The sequence below is a fragment of the Mus musculus genome, chromosome 14 (assembly GCF_000001635.26).
Source record: "Mus musculus strain C57BL/6J chromosome 14, GRCm38.p6 C57BL/6J".
Taxonomy (NCBI): domain Eukaryota; kingdom Metazoa; phylum Chordata; class Mammalia; order Rodentia; family Muridae; genus Mus; species Mus musculus.
The window spans coordinates 56747349-56767374 of NC_000080.6; the positions used below are offsets into that span (position 1 = coordinate 56747349).

The 20026-nt window shown below is 39.8% G+C and overlaps 1 protein-coding gene across 2 annotated transcripts in view; it reads right to left on the bottom strand.

The window, feature by feature from the left end:
- Pspc1 (paraspeckle protein 1) overlaps positions 1-20026 on the bottom strand; it is a 55878-nt gene that overhangs the window by 24908 nt on the left and 10944 nt on the right. For both annotated transcript variants that reach the window (NM_001360420.1, NM_025682.4), the window contains 4 exons: positions 16801-16896; positions 14486-14682; positions 11282-11366; positions 1487-1595 (listed from right to left, as the gene is read on the bottom strand). In NM_001360420.1, the coding sequence (NP_001347349.1) occupies positions 1487-1595; positions 11282-11366; positions 14486-14682; positions 16801-16868 (459 nt within the window). In that variant the 5' untranslated portion in view covers positions 16869-16896. The remainder of the gene's footprint in view (positions 1-1486; positions 1596-11281; positions 11367-14485; positions 14683-16800; positions 16897-20026) is intronic.

Sequence of the window (20026 nt, forward strand, 5' to 3'; positions counted from 1 at the left end):
CTACAGAGTGAGTTCCAGAATAACCAGGGCAAAACAAAGAAACCCTGTCTCAGAAAAAAAAAAAGAAGAAAGAAGAAAGAAAGAAGGAAAGAAAGAAAGAAAGAAATTAAATAAATAGAAATTTCAATAGGACTTAAAATTTCTTCAGCAGTTAATTTGTTGATAGAATAATTATGAACATTTCTTCAACTAAATTTAAATGCCAGATATTTTCCAACCAAAAATATTTAGTTGATAATAGGATAAACATTTTCCCTGTTATTATCAGTTAAGGTTTCACTATGTTTATAAGTTCTAGTTAAAAACAAAACTAACATTTCCAAATACAAAAAAATGAGAAAGGGAATTTGAAATAAATAAATAAGTAGCTAGCACCAAAGACTTAATACTTTCAGCCTCAGAAATGTATTAAGTTTTAGTTGTGAAAGAATCATTGCTTTTGACAATAGAAAAAAACTAACACCGACTATTTTTCAGAATAAAGACTATAGCTGGTATTCTTTCAGGTGAACAGTGAAACTCTCACTTAACTATCATTAAGAACTTGGAGAATATGGTACTTATGAAGTATTTATGGAGCCGCCATCATTGGGGAATAACAAAACCAGAGAACAAACACCTAAACTCAGCAAGAAGGCATTCGCTGAGCAAACCTGAAAAACTGAGTTTGATTCCTGAATACGCGTAAAAAGGACTCCAAAGTTGCCCTATAACCTACCTACCTACACACACACACACACACACACACCATGGAACAAGCTACCAACACCTAATGAATAATTTTTTTAAAAAATTTAAGCCTGGACTACCTTGAAAGAAATTCAGAGATAAAAACTGTAGACTACTCTGTAACTAGGAAGGAAGGCCCATAGTCTACATAATGGTGCATGGTGTGAAAAGGAAGAAGAAAAGGAGAGGGGGAAGCTCCTACAAAATCAAACTAAAGGGAATGAATGCATCAGGGAACAAACAGTCAGAGGCCACTTTACACATCTATTTAAGACCTTTGCAAATTTGGGCTTTAAACAGTTAATATGAACATACCGACTAACAAAACTGGATGAAGTTAGATATTTTATACAAAATAATTCAGAAAAGGTAATGTGCAAGATGAAAAGGTTCAGTTCTATGTTTAGAGGCTTTATGGTTAGAGACTGTATATATCTGAAACTTTCAAAAATAAACACACAAAACAATACAATACAAATTCAGGTAGAGCTGATGCTCATATCAAGGTATCCTACGAAGAGCATGTATTTTTTACCAATCAACTAAAACAGAAGAACTATAACAGCCATTTTATAAGCTATGAATGACTTCAGAAACTAATGTACTACTTACAAGACATTAACAAAACCACTAGTTTAACAGCCCTGAAAAATTCAGAAAGTAGAAAATACACTATTAAAAAAAGAAAATCTAAAGAAATATAAGTATACATCATACAATATATAGAATCATCTTGGCTAGCCGGTATCTCACTTACATTTTCCATATAGTTTGGTTTAAAGCCGCCCTCTTGCTGTCGCCTCAGCTCCTCCTGCTCTCTGTGACGGATCATTTCTTCTTCACGACGACGATGCTCTTCTTCGTGTCTGAAAATATTTTTTATTTTAAATTTCAGCACAAATTTCACATTTGAGCTTCTAAATACTGTATTCAGGAGGGGTAGGAAGCTGGGGGTAAAACTGTTGTGAGTTCCACTGTCTATACCAAGTTGTTACACTGTATATACCCAGTCTGTGACTGAGGGCTGCTTATGGCATCTGAGATTTCACCTTCTAGTTTGTTGCAAGCTCTAAGTCAACAACAAAAACACAAGTCCAATATATAACTATGCATGTATCAAAGAACTCTAATCAACTTGCTAGTAAAACCTGTAATGTCATTTAAATCGTGGGGCCAAAGACATGGCTGAGCGGCATCTAAGAGCACTTGCTGCTCTTCCAGAGGACTGAAGTTTAATTCCCAGCACTCACATGGCAGCTTATTCCTGTCCATACCTCCTGCTCCAGAGACTCTGACACCTTCACACAGACATACATGAACATTAAAAAAAAAAATCTAGCATGGACTATCTGCTTAGGGAATAGATCAAGGACAAGAGGGTAGCTCAGTGGTAAAAGACTGGTCTAAAATGTAAAAAGCATGAATCAGGAGTTCAAGCCAGTACTAGGACAGAGTAAGAAGAGGGGGTGGGGTGAGGGATAAAAAAGGAGAAAGTCTACAATCTATAATCTACATTCAAAGTCTAACCAAAGATGGGATGAAGGGGACCAGCAGGAATGAATGGAAAACAAGAAAGGATGATGGGGTTGAATATGGTCAAATAGATTACCTAGATACAAAAATGTTATAATGATTTCTCTTATGTATAATTAACATATGCTAATAAACCTTTAAATAAAGAAATCAAAAGTACATTACCACAAAGAACCAACTACATAAAAATTCAATTATGCATGGGAGGTAGTATAAAAAAATATTTTCTACGTTCATTAAACCATTAAGGAAACTCCTGGGGATTCTCAATACAAAACCTGTATGTAAATCAGTCATTTACTGTCTATGGTTACTTTAAGGCCATAGTAGCAAAGTAGTTGAACTAGATATCAAAAGACAGTTGCTATTTTGTCCTTTTTCAGACACTTACTATGCATAGAGAAGATGGCTCAGTAATTAAGAGGATCTGTTGTTCTTAAAGAAGACCCAAGTTTGGTCCCTAACATCTACATGGTAGCTCACAACCATCTGTAACGCCACTTCAGGGGGATCCAACACTAACTTCTGACCTCCATGGGCAACAGATGCACATGTATCTCATATACATACCCGTAGGCAAAACACTAAAACACATAAAATAGTATGTATTATTATATATATATTAATATATAATATATACAACTAATATATAAAATAATATATATCCTGGAACTCGTTCCATAGACTAGGCTGACCTCAGAGATCCCAGAATGCTGGGATTAAAGGCCACTGCCACCTGGCTAAAAAATATTTTTTAGGGGGGAGGGTATGGGGGACTTTTGGGATAGCATTGGAAATGTAATTGAGGAAAATACGTAATAAAAAAATATATTTAAAAAAATATTTTTTAAAAAGAAAAATATTTGTTGACACTGACCAAGAGACTGCAAACTTAACTTTTATGTATGTGTATAATAATATCAAAACCATAATTAAGCTATAAAATAATCTTAAGACAGTAAACAGTCATACTAAAGTAAAATTCTCATGATATTGGCATTAAATCAGGTGAAATTGAACATTTGTTTCACACACACATGTAAGTAAAACAGTAATTTAAGTAGTAAAATAGAGGGGGGGGGCTCAAGACATTCATCTCAGTTCTCAGGAAGCCATGACAGCCTTATCTCCACGGAAAGGCTACTTTACAAATCAAGCTCCAAGTCAGCCAGGTCTACATAGTGAAAACCTATCTCCAAAAACGTGGAAGAGACATATCCAGCTGATGCTCCTACAGTACTAACAAGTTTACAATCTCATGAAGCCCCTCTCGAGATTAAGAACCTAAGCAAAATTCTCAAATTGCAAGATATTACTGCATGGTTTATGTGTAAATTTTACCTGCAAATTACAAGTTCACTGAAGTATTTTTCTATTGCCAGAGGGAAAACTCAGGGGCTTATGGCAAAATTTCTGGAACTGGAGAGATGGCTCAGTGGATATGAGCATTCATTTCCTGCTCTTGAAAATATATGAGTTCAGTTCCCAGTATCCACATAGAGTGGATCAAAACTGCCTCTACCTCCAGGTCAAGGAGTTCCAATGTCCTCTTCTGGCTTCAGCAGGCATGCACATTCATACTCATATCCCCCTCTCTTCCCGCACCATATCTACACACACACAGACACACATGAAAAGGAACAGTACAGTACTACTGGCCTAAAGTTAAGTAGAGTTATTTGTCTGGGATGTACAAGGCCGGGTTTTCAATCTCCAGGACCCAACTAAAAATGTATTCAAATTATCATTTCTAAAAATTATTTATATGGAATGGATGGTAAAAATCTGTAGCCACATTGTTTGGAAGCCATTTAGGGGTAGGCTAAGGCTAGCAGATGGTCTTCCTGGAGGTGGCCATTTTTATAGTCTGCAATGTGTCAGCTTGATGGCAAGATCCCAAAGAGACTTCATCTCAGGATTGCTTCTTGCAGCTGATATGCCTTTCCTGTCATTATTAAATTAATATAATAATCCCTGGGCACTAGTGTCGGGCTATGCACAGACAGGCTAGTCTCCAGTCAAGCTGAGATGTTGAACCCCGGAACCCGGTGGTGGTAATTTACCTACATGGGACAGAAGGAATTCTCTCATGCTCCTGGAACTCTGGGTTCTGCCTAAGTTAGCACCCCACTAAGCCCCCACAAGAGAAGCATTGTTAGTTAGAAGTCACGTAAGTAAAGTCCCAAGCTTCTGACCTCCCAGCTAAACTCCTCCCCAGTTACCTAGCAACAGAAAAGATAGCATACTTTAAAAGGGGCTGTTTGGCCCCTCGTTCTTTCTCACTCTCTCACTCCTTTCTCCTCTCTCCCTCTTACTCTCTAGCCTTTCTCTCTCTCCTTTCCCCCCCCCTCTCCGCTTGGCCATGGCTGGTATCTCTCTTTTCTACCTTCTCTCTTTCCCCCTGCCTTTCTATAATGAAGCTCTGAAACCATAGACAGTCTCTGTTCAGCTGCACTCACTCTCATCTGTGTGGGAACCTCTCTTCCCTCAGCCCTCTCTCTCAGAACCCCAGGGATACAGGGTATGGCCCCAGGGGCACCCAGGTAGGGGGCTACCCCTTGTCCATCCCCTGTCGAGTGGGTCAGAGGCTTGAATGCCCACCTGGCAGCCCTCCCACATCCACCTGCCCAGAGCATAGGTGGAACTCTGGCCAGACGTGGGCTATCCTCCCTACCCCCTCTTTCCCAGGCCCCTTTTTAGTTTCCAAACATTAGCCCACTCTAGTGATCAGATTTCCTGCATATCATCATAAAGATAAACTATGCTGTTTATATGAATTCATGATTCTATAGAATTCCTGATTTGATTCAAACAAGTTGAGGAAGAAAGTTTTAAGAAATGGTATTAGTTGTTTTGCTAGAAAAGTGTAATAAACTTAGAATTAAAAAGAGAGCCGGGCGTAGTGGCGCACACCTTTAATCCTAGCACTTGGGAGGCAGAGGCAGGCGGATTTCTGAGTTCAAGGCCAGCCTGGTCTACAAAGTGAATTCCAGGACAGCCAAGCCTATACAGGAAAACTCTGTCTCGAAAAACCAAAAAAAGAAAAGAAAAAAAAAAGAAAAAGAAAAACAGAACAAACAACATGTAAGTCTCTTCAATTACTAGATAGAAATGGAAAGATAGAGAATGGAAAGAAATATTGCCACTTTTTGAGTTGGAGCACAAGAAAATAGGCAGAGGAATAGTGGGAAATCAGAGGCATTGCAGAAAAAGGTTAAGGGGGAACCTCAGAAGGACGAAAAAGACAGCACATCTAGACTTTGACCAAGCATCTCAAGGAAAAACAGATAGAAAGGAAACAGAAAAATTACTCAAGAGACAGTCAGGGGCTAGAGAGATGGCCTGGCAGTTAATACTACTGCTCTTGTAAAGGGCCAGAATTACATTTCCAGCACCCACTGCCTGTAACTCCAACTTCACGGTTCTGACATCCCATTTTAGCTTTTCTACCCACATGCACATACAGAGACACATGCACATAAATACAAAAATTGAAAAGACATGATGAAGCAGGCAGGTTGCAGTGCTGCATGACAGAAACTTGCAAAGTGACTATTATTTTCTTATTGCTTATTTTTGAGACTTGCTTTCATTAATTCAGGTTACCCCCAAACCCACTGTATTGTAGCTATCTCTTAAGCATTTATTTTCTTATTTGCATGCAGGGATTACAAGCATGAGCCACCATGCTTTTGAAAAACTGTATTATTGTTTTTGTTTTGTTTTAGCTTTCTTTTTTTCATGTGAGTGTAGAGGTCCATGCATGGCCGAGCCCCGTGTGGTGGTCAGAAGACACCTTTGTGGGAGTTGACTCTGTCCTTCTGCCTTGTTCAGACAGGACTCTCAATTCTGCCTTCCTACTGTATCCTCCAGATTACTACATGTCCCAAGAGTCCACTGCCTTCTATCTTTAAGTAGAAGTGCTGGGATTACAGACCTATACCAGACTAGCAAGCTTTTCACCTGGCTTCGGGGATCCAACTCTGGTAAAGGCTTGCAAAATATGTGCTTTTACCCACTAAGAAATCACCCTAGCCCTCTTTCCCTCTCCTCTATCTCTTTAAATTTTATTTATTTACTTATTTAAAAAATAAAAAAGCCATGCAGTGATGACACACACCTTTATTACTAGCACTTGGCAGAGGCAGGCAGATCTCTGTAGTGTAATGTAAAGCCAGCCTGAGAATTCCAGGACAGCCAAGAATACAGAGAAACCCAGTCTTGAGAAATAAAACAAGTAGACAAAAGGATTTATTTATTTTAGCCAAGTGTGATAGCACACACCTTTAATCCCAGCACTTGGACGTCAGGGGCAGGCAAATCTCTGAGTTTAAGACCAACCTGAACTGCATGCAGAGTGAGTTTCAAGATAGCAAGGTTAGTCAAAGACAAACTAACAAACAATTTTCCTTTATTCTGTGTGTATGAGTGTTTGCCTGTGTGTGTGCGTGTGCGTATCATGAGCATGGCTGTGGAGGTCAGCAGATACTCTGGAGCTAGAGTTACAAGGTTCTGAGCCACCCACCATATGGGTGCTGGGAGATGAAACCAGAATCTCTGCACAGGCAGGATATGGCTCCTAACCACTGACCCACCTCTGCAGCCGGCTGTGACTTCATTGCAGTGGTCTAGTGTGTTCTCCTGATGACAATGCAATGAGGTTATGAGTATTTAGCAAGAATGCCAGGGAAGCTATCAGTTGCTGAATCTTTACTGAGTAGTATCAGATATCTAATATGAAGTCTCACTAGGATAATGGAAGTTTTGACATTTAGTTGTAGTGCCATCTCCTGGTTTACTGGACTTTCAGTTTACAATTTTTCCACTTGACTTTAATACAAAAATCTTTGTTTGTAAAAACAAATATGTAAAGATGTAAAAAAAATCATTTTTAATTATGTGTATGTGAATGTCTGGGTATGGGTATGTGAGTTCAGCTGCTCAAGAGGCCAGAAGTATCTTGTTCCCCTCAAGCCGGAGGTTGCCTAAAGTAGATGCTGGGAATCTAACTGGGTCTTCTGCAGAGCAGTGCACTCAGGCTGGAGAGAGCAGTCAGCGGTTAAGAGCACTGGCTGCTTGTCCAGAAAACCATTCCCAACACCAACATGGCAACACAACCATTTGTAAACCCAGTCCCAAAAAGTTTGCTTTTCCCTTCTAACCACAAGGGCAATCCAGGCATGCACGTGGTACATAAACACAATGGCAAAACACCCACGCATACTACATAAATAGAAAGTAATTTAAAGAGACCTGTAAAGAGAGAAGTACATGCTCTTAATCACTGATCCATCTCTCTAATACAGACAATATTTTAAAGATTTTTTTATGAATATCTGTGCATCATATGCATACATTGCCTAAGGCAGGCAGAAGAAGGAATTAGATCCCCCTTGGTTGTTAGCTGCCATTTTAGGTGTCATGAACTGAACTTGGGTCCTGTGAAAAAGCAGCTAGTACTTTTAACTATTGTGCCATCTCTCTAGCCCCAACAAATAAGCTATTAATGATAGGAATATTTGTATTAACACTATGCAAAAATCCTGTTGTTCAAGGCTTTACCTACTTTCATATTCATAAATAAATCTTCTCTTGTGAGAATGAGTACAGTAGGCAGAGCCAGTCACAGGGAGACTGAAGTAAGAAGCCCCTGTGGAATACATGATACACTGTGTCAAAACCAATAATTACTCTATTATTGGTGGGGCATGTGGACCGTGCCACAACAGGAACTGGCACAGAACTGGTGAGGTAGAGCATGTTCAAATCCCGGAAACCTCAACCCTTGAGACCAGCAGGAGTAGATGAGACTAGGAGGAAAAGGAGAGAGCAGCTCCTTCCCTGTCTCAGTGCTACCTTGCAGCTGGTCACCAGGCTACCCACAACGAGGTAGTCAACCATGTACTCAGTACTGAGGCAACTCAGTACATTAGCCTTCAGCCAAATGACCTTTTCCTCATCCTGGATATTGTCCCTCCAATAAAGTTTACCCTAATAAAGTGTATCCAATCAAACCTACCTCCGATGAAGAAATACAAACAAGCTAAGATCCTCTTAGAGAGCTGCCTTATTAAAGATCATTTGGTCAGGGAAGGCTGTTGCTCTTTTAGAGCCTGTGCCCCAACCAGACCGGATCCTGACTATCAGGCAGCAGTATCTGATACCGTGGAAGGAAGAGGCAGACTCTGGACCCCATCCATTCAGGACTTCAGCCAGTCCTCCGTGAGCAGGTGTTTTGGCAGCAGTGTCCAGATACCCCGAGAGGAGAGGCATCGCACAGGACTACAACTATTTACTTATCAGTGAGTTATCCCTTTTCATCTTTTCTCTTTACTGTTAAATGGAATTCCGCTGTGAACAGTTGTTTTTTTCTCCATTATGTATTTATTATTCAGTACTTTTAGCACTATAAATTTACAGAAATTTTGTTCTATGGTTTGAAAGCTAATGATCTCATTCTCAGTGTCTCCATCTTTCTCCTTTTGATGAAACTGTTTGGCCATTAGAAGCTGTCATGTTGGCTTCCAGGTTGTTCTGATACAACCTACCCTGTTTTGAGCACTTCCTTACTACTGATAGAATGTCTTTGCTATTAGGGAATGGCACTTACTAGAATGTGGAAAATACATGTGCTCATTGTGGCTGAGACAAAACTGTTTCGGGGCCTTTTATTGAACTGTACTGTACAGCTTCTACCTATATATACTGAAAACCTCTGACCTTGCTCCAATAGTGAGAAATATGTCTCATACTACAGTTACTGTTCACTTAACAAAGAATATACAATGCTGGGTATGGGAGTGCATACCTATAATCTCAGCACTTGAAAACCTGCAGGTAATCCTGTGCCATTGAATGTACACATTCATGTGCCCCCCCCACACTGTATGTAAATGCGTGGGTGTGTGCCTGCGAGTGTGCTTGTTTGTTTTTTATTTTTGAGAGCTGTTATGGCTCTGAAGAAAACATAGTGGTATATTGTATTCCCAAATATTTCCTCCACTCCTAAACCCACAACAACCTACTGTCAATATGTGCACTAGAGTGGCACATTTGATAAAATCCATGAACCCCAACGACAAATCATTACCATCCAGAGTTCAATGGTCCTGTTAGGTTTCAGTTTTGATGTGTATGCTGTAAGTTCAAAAACAAAATGTAACATTATACAAACAAGTCTTTCTGCCCTAAAACTCTGATTTCCTAAAGAGGGCTCAGAGATTAGGAGCTGCTTTTGTAGAGAGCCTAGGTTCCCAGAATCCACATGGAGGCTTATAACTAACTGTAACTGCAGTTCTGAGGATCTGATACACACTTTTGGTTTCTACTGTATACATACAGGCACTTTCATATAAAATACGAAATTTTTACAAAATAAAAATAAAATTTTAAAACAATTTTCTCATCTTCATCTCTACTCACTAAACTATGACAATCACAATCGTCATCTCTTTAGCTTGCTGTTTCCATAGTAATTAGAGTCTGTGGTGCTTTACATATTGTTGGCCCATGGGAAGTAGCACTATTAGGAGGTGTGGCCTTGTGGAAATAGTTGTGGAATTGTTGGAGGAAATGTGTTACTGTTTAGGTGGGCTCTGAGGGCTCCTAGTACTCAAGCTCTGCCCAGTATAGGAGAGTCTCCTCCTGTCTACCTATGGAAGGAAGTCTCCTCCTGGCTGTCCTGGCTGTCTTTCGATTAAGATGTAGAATTCTCAGCCCCTCCTCCAGCACAATGTCTGCTTCCTGCCAGAAATGATATGGATTGAATCTCTGGAACAGTAAGCCAGCCTCTATTAAATGTAGTCCTTTGTAGTTGCTTTGGTGATGGTGTCTCTTCATAGCAATAAAACTATAACTAAAAGTTGTACAGTACCTGACCAGGTTAGATTGTTATCTTTTACTCAGCAATAGGCATATAAGGTTCCTTCTATGTCTTCTGACTTAATTGTTCATTCCTCTACATCAATGTCAAATATTCTATCATCTAAAAATTTCAGCTTATTCAAGTTCATTCTTTTCCAAGGTCAGCTGTAGCTACATAATAAACAAACAATGTTGGGGAGGGGAGTCCCTTGTTTATTAATATTTTGTATGCATTGGTGTTTTATCTACATGTATGTCTGTGTAAGGGTGTCAAATCCCCTGAAACACAGTTGTGAGCTGTCATGTGGGTGCTGGGAATTGAACCCAGATTCTTTATATCGTACTTTGAAAACAATAATTTTCCAAAACAAAAATATCAAGTTTGTTTCATCTAGCATAGCTTTGTTTAAAACACTTAACTTTGGGGGCTGGAGAGCTGGCTCAGCAGTTAAGAGAACAATCTGCTCTTCTAGAGGTCCTGAGTTCAAGTCCCAGCAACCACATGGTGGCTCACAACCATCTATAATGGGATCTGCTGCCCTCTTCTGGCATGTAGGTGTACATTAAGATACAGCACTCTTAAAAACAAACAAACAAACAAACAACAACCAAAAATTCAAAAACATTAACTTTGATTTCTGAAAATTTGAAGACTAAGTACTTTACATACCTTGAGCTAGGGATGTAACTCAGTTGGTAAGATATCGATCTACCATGCAAGAGCCCAGTCAGCACTACATAAACTGGACATAGTGGCACAAGCCTGTAATTCTAGCACTTAGAAAAAGTAAGGCAGGAAGATCTAGACTTTGAAGCCAACCTAGTATACAATAGAGTGATGAGCCAACCCCATGCTACAAAGTGAGACTCTGACTCAAAATAAACCAAGGCAAATAGCAATCCAAATCTATGTATATCTGGAAAAACTGGCAAATCACGAGCATTCTTACCATTGCAATTCAGTCAAAGTGACCTTAACCAGCTAAAGAATCATAACAAGAACCACCAAAAAAGAGTTATGGTATATTGTAATTTTCCATGTGGCCAAAAAGGAAAAAAAGTTTTCTTTAGTATTTCTACTATTTTTACGACTTGTTTATAATAAATGGAAATTTTCTCACTGAAACACACACATTTATATTAGATGTTCTTTTACCTCAGTTGTATTTGCTTTCGTTTCTGCAGTTCTTGATTTCTGAGTTCTTCCAAACGTCTGAGTTCTTCTTGACGTCTCATTAGATCTAGAAAATATTAACTACATATTAATATTATCTAACCTTCCTTCTGTTTTCAGATCCAAAAGTGGAATCTCTATTACTGGCACATATAAGAGCTAAGGACAGAGGCAGGCGGATTTCTGAGTTCGAGGCCAGCCTGGTCTACAAAGTGAGTTCCAGGACAGCCAGGGCTATACAGAGAAACCCTGTCTCAACCCCTCCTGCCCCCCCCCAAAAAAAGAGCTAAGGAAATATTGTTTCTACTGCTTCCTTTCTGCTTTTGTCTCAAGGATTTATTTTTATTTTGTATATATGAACATTTTGCCTGCATATATGTGTGTACAACATCATGGCTGGTATCCAAGGAAGCGAGAAGAGGACATTAGATCCCCTAGAACTGAGTTACAGAGAGTTCCAGGTACAGTGATTGAAGCTGGGTCCTCTAGGAGAGTAGCCAGTGCTTTTAACTGCTGAAACAGCTCTCCAGTCACATTTTCTTTTCAGTCTTTTAATTTTTGTGAGTTTTTTTGAGATAAGATCATACCCTAGACAAGTTGTTCTCAACTTATTGATTGCAACCCCTTTGGTGGATCAAATGACCCTTTTACAGGGGTCACCTAAGACCACCAGAAAGCACAGGTATTTACATTTCAATCCATAACAGTAACAAAATTACAGTTACGAAGTAGCAATGAGAATAATTTTATGGTAGGAAATTACTAGAACATGAGGAACTATGTTATAGGGTTGAAGCACTTAGGAAGGTTGAGAACCACTGCTCTGAATCAAACAAGAACTCACTATGTAGTCCAAGGTAGTTTCAAATTCACCACAGCCCACTTTCTCGGCTTCAAAAGTGCCAAGATTATACACATTAGCAACCAAGAAATTGGGATGGAAACATGGCTCAAAGTAAGAGTACCGGTGGTGGCACAGGCCTTAATCCCAGCACTTGGGAGGCAGAGGCAGGCAGATTTCTTAGTTCTAGGCCAGCCTGGTCTACAGAGTGAGTTCCAGGACAGCCAGGGCTACACAAAGAAACCCTGTCTCGAAAAACCAAAAAAGAGAAAGAAAGAAAGAAAGAAAGAAAGGAAGGAAGGAAGGAAGGAAGGAAGGAAGGAAGGAAGAAAAGAGTACAGAATAGCAAGGCAGTGGTGGCACAGATCTTTAATCCCAGCACTTGGGAGGCAGAGGCAAATGGATTTCTGAGTTTGAGGCCAGCCAGGGCTATACAGAGAAACCCTGTCTCAATAAAAGAGTATAACACATATTGTTCTTACAGAGCCACACAGATCCATTCTGGTATCCACATAAAAACAAAACAAAACAAAAAACTCTGTAACCGTACCCGCGGGGACCCAATGTCCTCTTCTGGCCTCTCTGAGCTACAGATATACCATACACTCAGGCAAAACACCCATATACATAAACAAAGAATTCTTTTATTCCCGACACAGGGTACCCCTGGTTGTCTTGGAACTACCTGTATAGACCAGGCTAGCCTTGAACTCCCAAAGGTCTGCCTACCTCTGCCTCCTGAGTGCCAGGATTAAAGGCATGTACCACCACTGCCTTGTTCTAAAAGAAATATTTGCAGAGTCCAGTGAGACTGTTAGAAACACAGTAAAAGATCTCTATTTTATCCTGGCAGAAAGAGAATTTACCAAAAGGTAAATTCAGAGACGAGTCATCAATGTTTTCTACTTTCTAAACTCACTTTATGTAGCCTAGGCTAACCCTGAGATGATTCTTCAGACTCTATGTCAGATGTTGGGAGTGCAAGCATAGGGTACCGCATAGTAATAAACGTGTACTATTCCAGGTACAGTAGTGCACACCAATACCTGAGGGAAGAATCAGGGGCTCAGGTTTATCCTCCAGGATTTAGCCAAGTTAGAGGTAAGCCTGGGCTACATGAACCTCACCCATCTCAAAAAATATGTAAGTAAGTAAATAAGTAAATAAACACCCTAGAATGGTTTTTAAAGCTAAAATACCAGAACGGGGGCTGGAGAGCTATATACTTAATTCTAGCCCTTGGGAAGTAGAGGTAGGGGAATTAGGAGATAAAGGTCATCCCCAGCCTCACAGAAGTTCAATGTCAGCTTGAGTTACACGACAGGGCTAGAAAGATGGATCAGCATTTAAGAGTCTGGGCTGCTCTTCCAGAAGACTTGGGTTCAATTCCCAGCACCCTAATGACAGCTTGGAACCAACTGTAACTCCAGCCCTAGGGGATTGACAGCTCCTGGCCTCTGAAAAGACTGCACACACATGGCTCACATTAAGTCAAACAGCTAATATACATAAAGACAAGTAACTCAAAAGTAACCTAAAATAAACAAACACCTCCAAAGAAGAGAAAAGGAAAATATGAGCAAAAAATGAATGTAACAAAGACACAGAAGCGTCTAGGAAATATTTAAGCAGTCTATCTTACTGTTAGCTATGCACTCTAATACTCTCTCTGGCTTATGAGGGGCAGCATGCACACTTGTTACAAAGACATACTTGCAGACTACATTTGGTACCGACCCAGAGATCTAAATCTGTAACAAATCTGTTCCCAATCTTTTTAGATCAGGGATACTCAATCCCTACTAAATTTCTGACTTTAAAAGAAAAAATTCTCAATAGGCAGTGGTGGCGCACGCCTTTAATCCCAGCACTGGAGAAGCAGAGGCGGGCAGATCTCCATGTTACATGCCAGCCTGGTCTACAAGGCAAGTTCCAGGACAGCCAGGGATATACAGAGAAACAAACCCTGCCTTGATTTTAAAACAAACAAACAAACAAACAACAACAACCACAACAAAAACAAATAAAAAAGTTCTCCCCAGTTGTTGTGGCTCTATTCTGAAATCCAGTACTCAAGATAATAAGGTGTTCAAACAATGCCTGAGTTACCAGGTAAGAAGAGTCTGTTTTTAAAACAACAAAGTTCTCTCAGAACTAGTATACTGAGTTACAACTCCTGTTTCTGAACTCTAATTGGCAAGTTAATACTAGCACACAGCACTCAAAAGGCAGAGACAAGCAGATCTGCAAGTTCAAATCTAGTCTGGTATATATAGAAAGACCCTGTTCTCCACAACCACAACTAATAATAAAGGACTAACATCTCACTGGCACATCTCCTTTACCTTGCCTCATTAGCATTAACTGGTGTTCATGTCTAGCTGCTTCCATCTCTGCCTCCAGTTTCTCTTTGGCTTCTCTGATGTTTCTATCAACTTGTTCCCGCTGCTGCTTTTCCATTTCATCAAGAGCCTTCCATCGAGACGCATATTCAAATTCAAATGTCCCAGGTTGAGCAAACCGTGGTGGCTGTTCTCTTTCCCTGTATTAACATTAAAAACATACAAAAGTGTATACTTAAGAGGTAAACAACCACAGAGAATAGTAACTATCACTTATTGGACATTTATGGCCTGAACAGTTAGGCACCATACATTGTCTCATGACAGGATCATGAAATAGATTCTATAAACACAAATTTATGAAATTTTCAAATAGTGCCAAATTAATAATGAAATAATGATTCAAACTTACAAAATGCAATACTCCAACCTATGCTTTTATTACTAGCTCTCATAAAGACTTTCTGGTTTTCGTTCAACTACTACACATACTGAAACCTGTAACATACAATCCCAGTAAGCCCTAAGTTAATAGCTTAGAATCAGATTTTCTTAGTAATAAAAACGTTTTGTTATGTACCAAGCTACGTGGATGGGCTAAAGATAACAAACCAGCTCACTCTTCCTGTAATTACATATTTAACAGTTTTGCCCTTATAGGACAGGCATTACCAGTCAACTATTTAATCTCAAATGTGTAATACAATTCCTATGACATATAACTTATGGCACTACTATACATATATACCTTTTCAAAATTTAAATAACAAATGAACAAAGAAATGACTAAATAAAAAATAAAAATTGGCAAGCTTTGTGGGGCATGCCTTTAATCCCAGGTAGAAGGATCTATGAATTCAAGGCCAAGCTGCTCTACACAGTGTGTTCCTGGCCACCAGGGGCTACCTAGTGAGTTCATATCAAAAAAGACAATAAACAAATAAGAGCTACAAACACAACTGAAGCTCAAATGAAGTTTTCAACCATTCTCAACTAAGAGGAGTGTCTGGTCAAAGTATTAATACCAGCACAATTCTCATCTCACCTATAGAAACTTTACAGCTGGAATTTTCCTTTTACTTGGGGTTAAAGGGAAGATGAGCTGATATGATTAAATTCCAAGTACTAATACAGAAAGTCACAGGGCAAAAACAGGTAGTGAACACAGAATCACATAGGGTCCAGGAATTTAGGTCAGTAATATACAGAATAAGGCAATAAGGCACAGGATTTGGTCCTTGTGGATGGAGGTGGGAGGGCAAGAGACGGGGCCAGGTGCAAGGGCAGGCAGATCTCTGAGTTCAAGACCCCATCTCAAAAAGGAAGGAAGGAAGGAAGGAAGGAAGGAAGGAAGGAAGGAAGGAAGGAAGGAAAATAGGTATGGTGGTACATAAATTCAATCCAGAAACAGAATTGGGTAGATGTCGATAAGTTTGTAGCTAGCTTGGTTGGTCTACAGAGTAAGTTCCAGCCATCTACACAGTGAAACCCAGACTAAAAAACAAAACAAAACCATCACTGCAAGGAGAGAGAGACAGAGACAGAGAAAAGAGAGAGAGAAATGAACACAGAAAAATGTCCAAGCATTTAAAAGCACTGATGTTCTTCCAGAGGACTAAAGTTAGTTGCTAGTACCCATGTTGGGCAGCTCATCAACAGCTTCCACTCCATCTCTGGCACCTCCACTGGTACCTGTACTCATATACATGCTCACATGCAAATTCCAGGCCAGCCAGAACTACACAATGAGACTCTCTTTAAAAAGAAAGACAAAAGGAAGAAAGACAGAAAGAGAGAAAGGAGAGAAAGGGAAAAGGGAGGGGGGAGCAGGAAGAAGGAAAGGAAAGGAAAGGAAAGGAAAGGAAAGGAAAGGAAAGGAAAGGAAAGGAAAGGAAAGGAAGCAAGCAAAGAAAAGAAGCTTTTCTAAGTAAAGTTAGCATGCTTTACTCATATGTAAAAAAAGGAAATAATGTGGCTGGAAAGATGGCTCAGCAGTTAAGAACAATTACTATCCTTATAGAGGACCTAGGTTTGGCTCTCATTAATCACTTCACAACCACCTATATATAACTCCAAGAACTGCAATGCCTCTTCTGACATCTGTGGGCTCCTGCACACATGTAGTTCATATATATAAATATATACATATATATTTACATATTTATATACATAAAATTAAATTGTTCTTTCAATAAAAATAACATTCTATTTAGACCAAACCGCTCATTAACCAGATTGTATTCTAATAGTACCTCATAAAAAATATAATATACCCAAGAAAATATAGATCTAGAATGTCTTTATTAATCAAGTCTTACTTATGGTACTGTTGAGTTTTCTGCATTAGCTTCTCTGGTAAACCATCTTCATCATCAAACTGCTCCATGGGTTCTACAATGACTGGACGAGGTGTTCTAGATAAAAGTATAAAGGCATTAATAAAAGTTAATGTCAAGACTACAATTAACATTCTTTATAAGTTTTTATAATAAAAATGTCAAAAAAAGTTAAGGAAAATGTCTAAGTATCATGCATATTCACAGATAAAAATTATGCAAGGCATGGTGGCCCACACCTATAATCCAGTATTGCAGAGGAAGAGGCAGGAGGATCTGAATTTGAGGCCAGCATGCTCTACAGAGCAAGTTCTATGACAGCCAGAGCTATTCAATGAGACCCTGACACAAAATTAGCTAATTAATTGTTAATTTGCCAAAATAGGTAGGCATGGTTGCTATGTTGGTCATTTTGTCTACTTGAGACAAGCTAGAGCCATCTAAGAAAGAATATGTAGTAGTTTAAATGAGAAAAGCTCCCCACAGTTTTGGGCATTTGCATACTTGGTCCCTAGCAAGTATCACAGTTTTAGTAATCTTAGGAAGTATAGGTTAGAAGTACGTTATGGAGAGCTTTCAGTTTCAACAACTCCCACAATTCCCAGTTTGCTCTGTTCTTTGTGCTTGCAATTCAAGATCTAAGCTTCTTGTTCAAACAACCATGTCTTCCTCACTGCACCATCATAAAACTGATGGCTCTCTCTGGAACTGTATGGCCAAATACATTCACCCTTTCCTAAGTCGCCTTGGTCATAAGTGTTTTATCACACCAACAAAAAAAGTAACTATTCATTGCATACACTAGCAAGATTTTGCTGAAAGGACCCAGATAGAGCTGTCTCTTGTGAAACTACGCTGGGGCCTAGCAAACACAGAAGTGGATGCTCACAGTCAGCTAATGGATGGATCACAGGGCCCCCAATAGAGAAGCTAGAGAAAGTACCCAAGGAGCTAAAGGGATCTGCAACCCTATAGGTGGATCAACATTATGAACTAACCAGTACCCCAGAGACCGTGTCTCTAGCTGCATATGAATCAGAAGATGGCCTAGTCGGCCATCACTGGAAAGAGAGGCCCATTGGACTTGCAAACTTTATATGCCCCAGTACAGGGGAACGCCAGGGCCAAAAAGGGGGAGTGGGTGGGTAGGGAAGTGGGGGGGGGGGGGGTTATGGGGGACTTTTGGGATAGCATTGGAAATGTAAATGAGGAAAATACCTAATAAAAAATATTTAAAAAAAGAAAAAAAGAAAAAAAAAGTAACTATTACAGAATCTCAACTATGAAAATATCATCAACTGGTCTATGGGCAAGCCTATTTTCTTGACTGGTGTGAAAAGGCTACCCCACTGTGGGTGGCAAAACCTCTGTACTGTCCTGGGATGTATCAAGAAACACACTGAACAAACTCTGATAGCAAGTAAGCAGTACTCCTCCACAGCCTCTGCTTTAGTTTCTGTCTCAATTTCCTATCCTGGCTTCTCTTTATAATTGGCCACAACTATAAACCTTTTCTCCAAGTTGCTTTTGGTCAGTTTATTTTTCTGTAGCAACTGAAACCAAGCAATAACTTACAGCTGCCATTCCAGTACACAGTATGTATAGATGTATAGTTCCTGATCTGTGTGCAAAGTGAGAGCTTGTCTCAAGTAACAGGGCAGGAGATTATGGGTTCAACCCCCAGCATACAAAGGCATTATCTGATCCAGATTGGATGTATATGGCTTCCTATCTCAGTCCTACAACTTCAAACACTCAGATTTGCCTATTTCTCAGTCTTCTTTGATCTAGCAATATTGTTCAATCATCTTTCGTTAAAAATTCTCCAACAAAATCTAGAGAACTGGCTCAGTGGTTAAGAGCACTGGCTACTCCATAGGACCCAGGCTCAATTCCCAGAACCCAAATATGGCAAAATCATGAACTCCAGTTCCAGAGTATCCAATACCTTCTATGTCCTCAGGCACTGGATATACATGATATACACACATGCATGCACACAAAACACCCACATAATATTTTTTAAACTTTTTAAAAGATTTATTTACTTATTTAATGTACATGTCCTATGTACATGTATGTCTACATGCCAGAGGAGGGTATCAGATCTCAGTATAGATGGTTGTGAGACATCATGTGGTTGCTGGGAATTGAACTCAGTACCTCTGGAAGAGTAAAAAATGCTCTTAAACACTGAGCTCTCTCTCTCCAGCCCCCCTTTTCTAATTTTTTAAAAAAATTCTACTGGGCGTGGCAGCCCACGCCTTTAATCCCAGCATTCAGGAGGCAGAGGCAGGTGGATTTCTGAGTTCGAGGCCAGCCTGGTCTACAGAATAGTTCCAGGACAGCCAGAGCTACACAGAGAAACCCTGTCTCGAAAAACCAAAAAAAAAAAAAAAAAAAAAAAAAAGCAGGCTGGTGAGATGGCTCAGCAGTTAAGAGCACTGACTGCCCTTCTGGAGGTCATGAGTTTAAACCTCAGCAACCACATGGTGGCTCTCAACAAATAAAAACCTGTGGGCTGGAGCAAGGGGGAGAAGGGAAGGTTTGGGAGGCAAGGAGAATGTGGTGGTGGTACAAGCAGGCATTATTCCTGTGAGGTCCAGGGGGCAGGAAGTGAACATGAGGAGTTCATGTCCTGTGGTCCTTGAGCTACAGAGAGTGTTCTAGGCCAACAAGGGCTACAAAAGGCCATGTGCTTGTCTCAAATAAGACGAACAAAATGAACGAGAAAGCCTACAATGAGACCTAAATCAGGTATGGTGGTGGATGACAGAAGCCACAGGACACTCAAGGAACAAATTAGGGTCTGAGAAATTAAGAATGGGTACTGATAGATATGCCTAGAAACCTTTCTTACATTACTATGGTCTTAAGAATGGAAGGGAGAGTTCATGAGAAGAGTCAAGTAAGAAGAATAGATGATATAATATTAAAATTTTCTCAGCCGGGGGGTGGTGGCTCACGCCTTTAATCCCAGCACTTGGGAGGCAGAGGCAGGTGGATTTCTGAGTTCGAGGCCAGCCTGGTCTACAAAGTGAGTTCCAGGACAGCCAGGGCTACACAGAGAAACCCTGTCTCAAAAATCAAAAAAAAAAAACAAAACAAAAACAAAAACAAAAAAATTTTCTCTGCTATCTGCTCATCACAATGCAAGTAATATGCTTTCAGAAGAGTGGTGCTTGAAGAAACACAAGTCAAGCTGCTA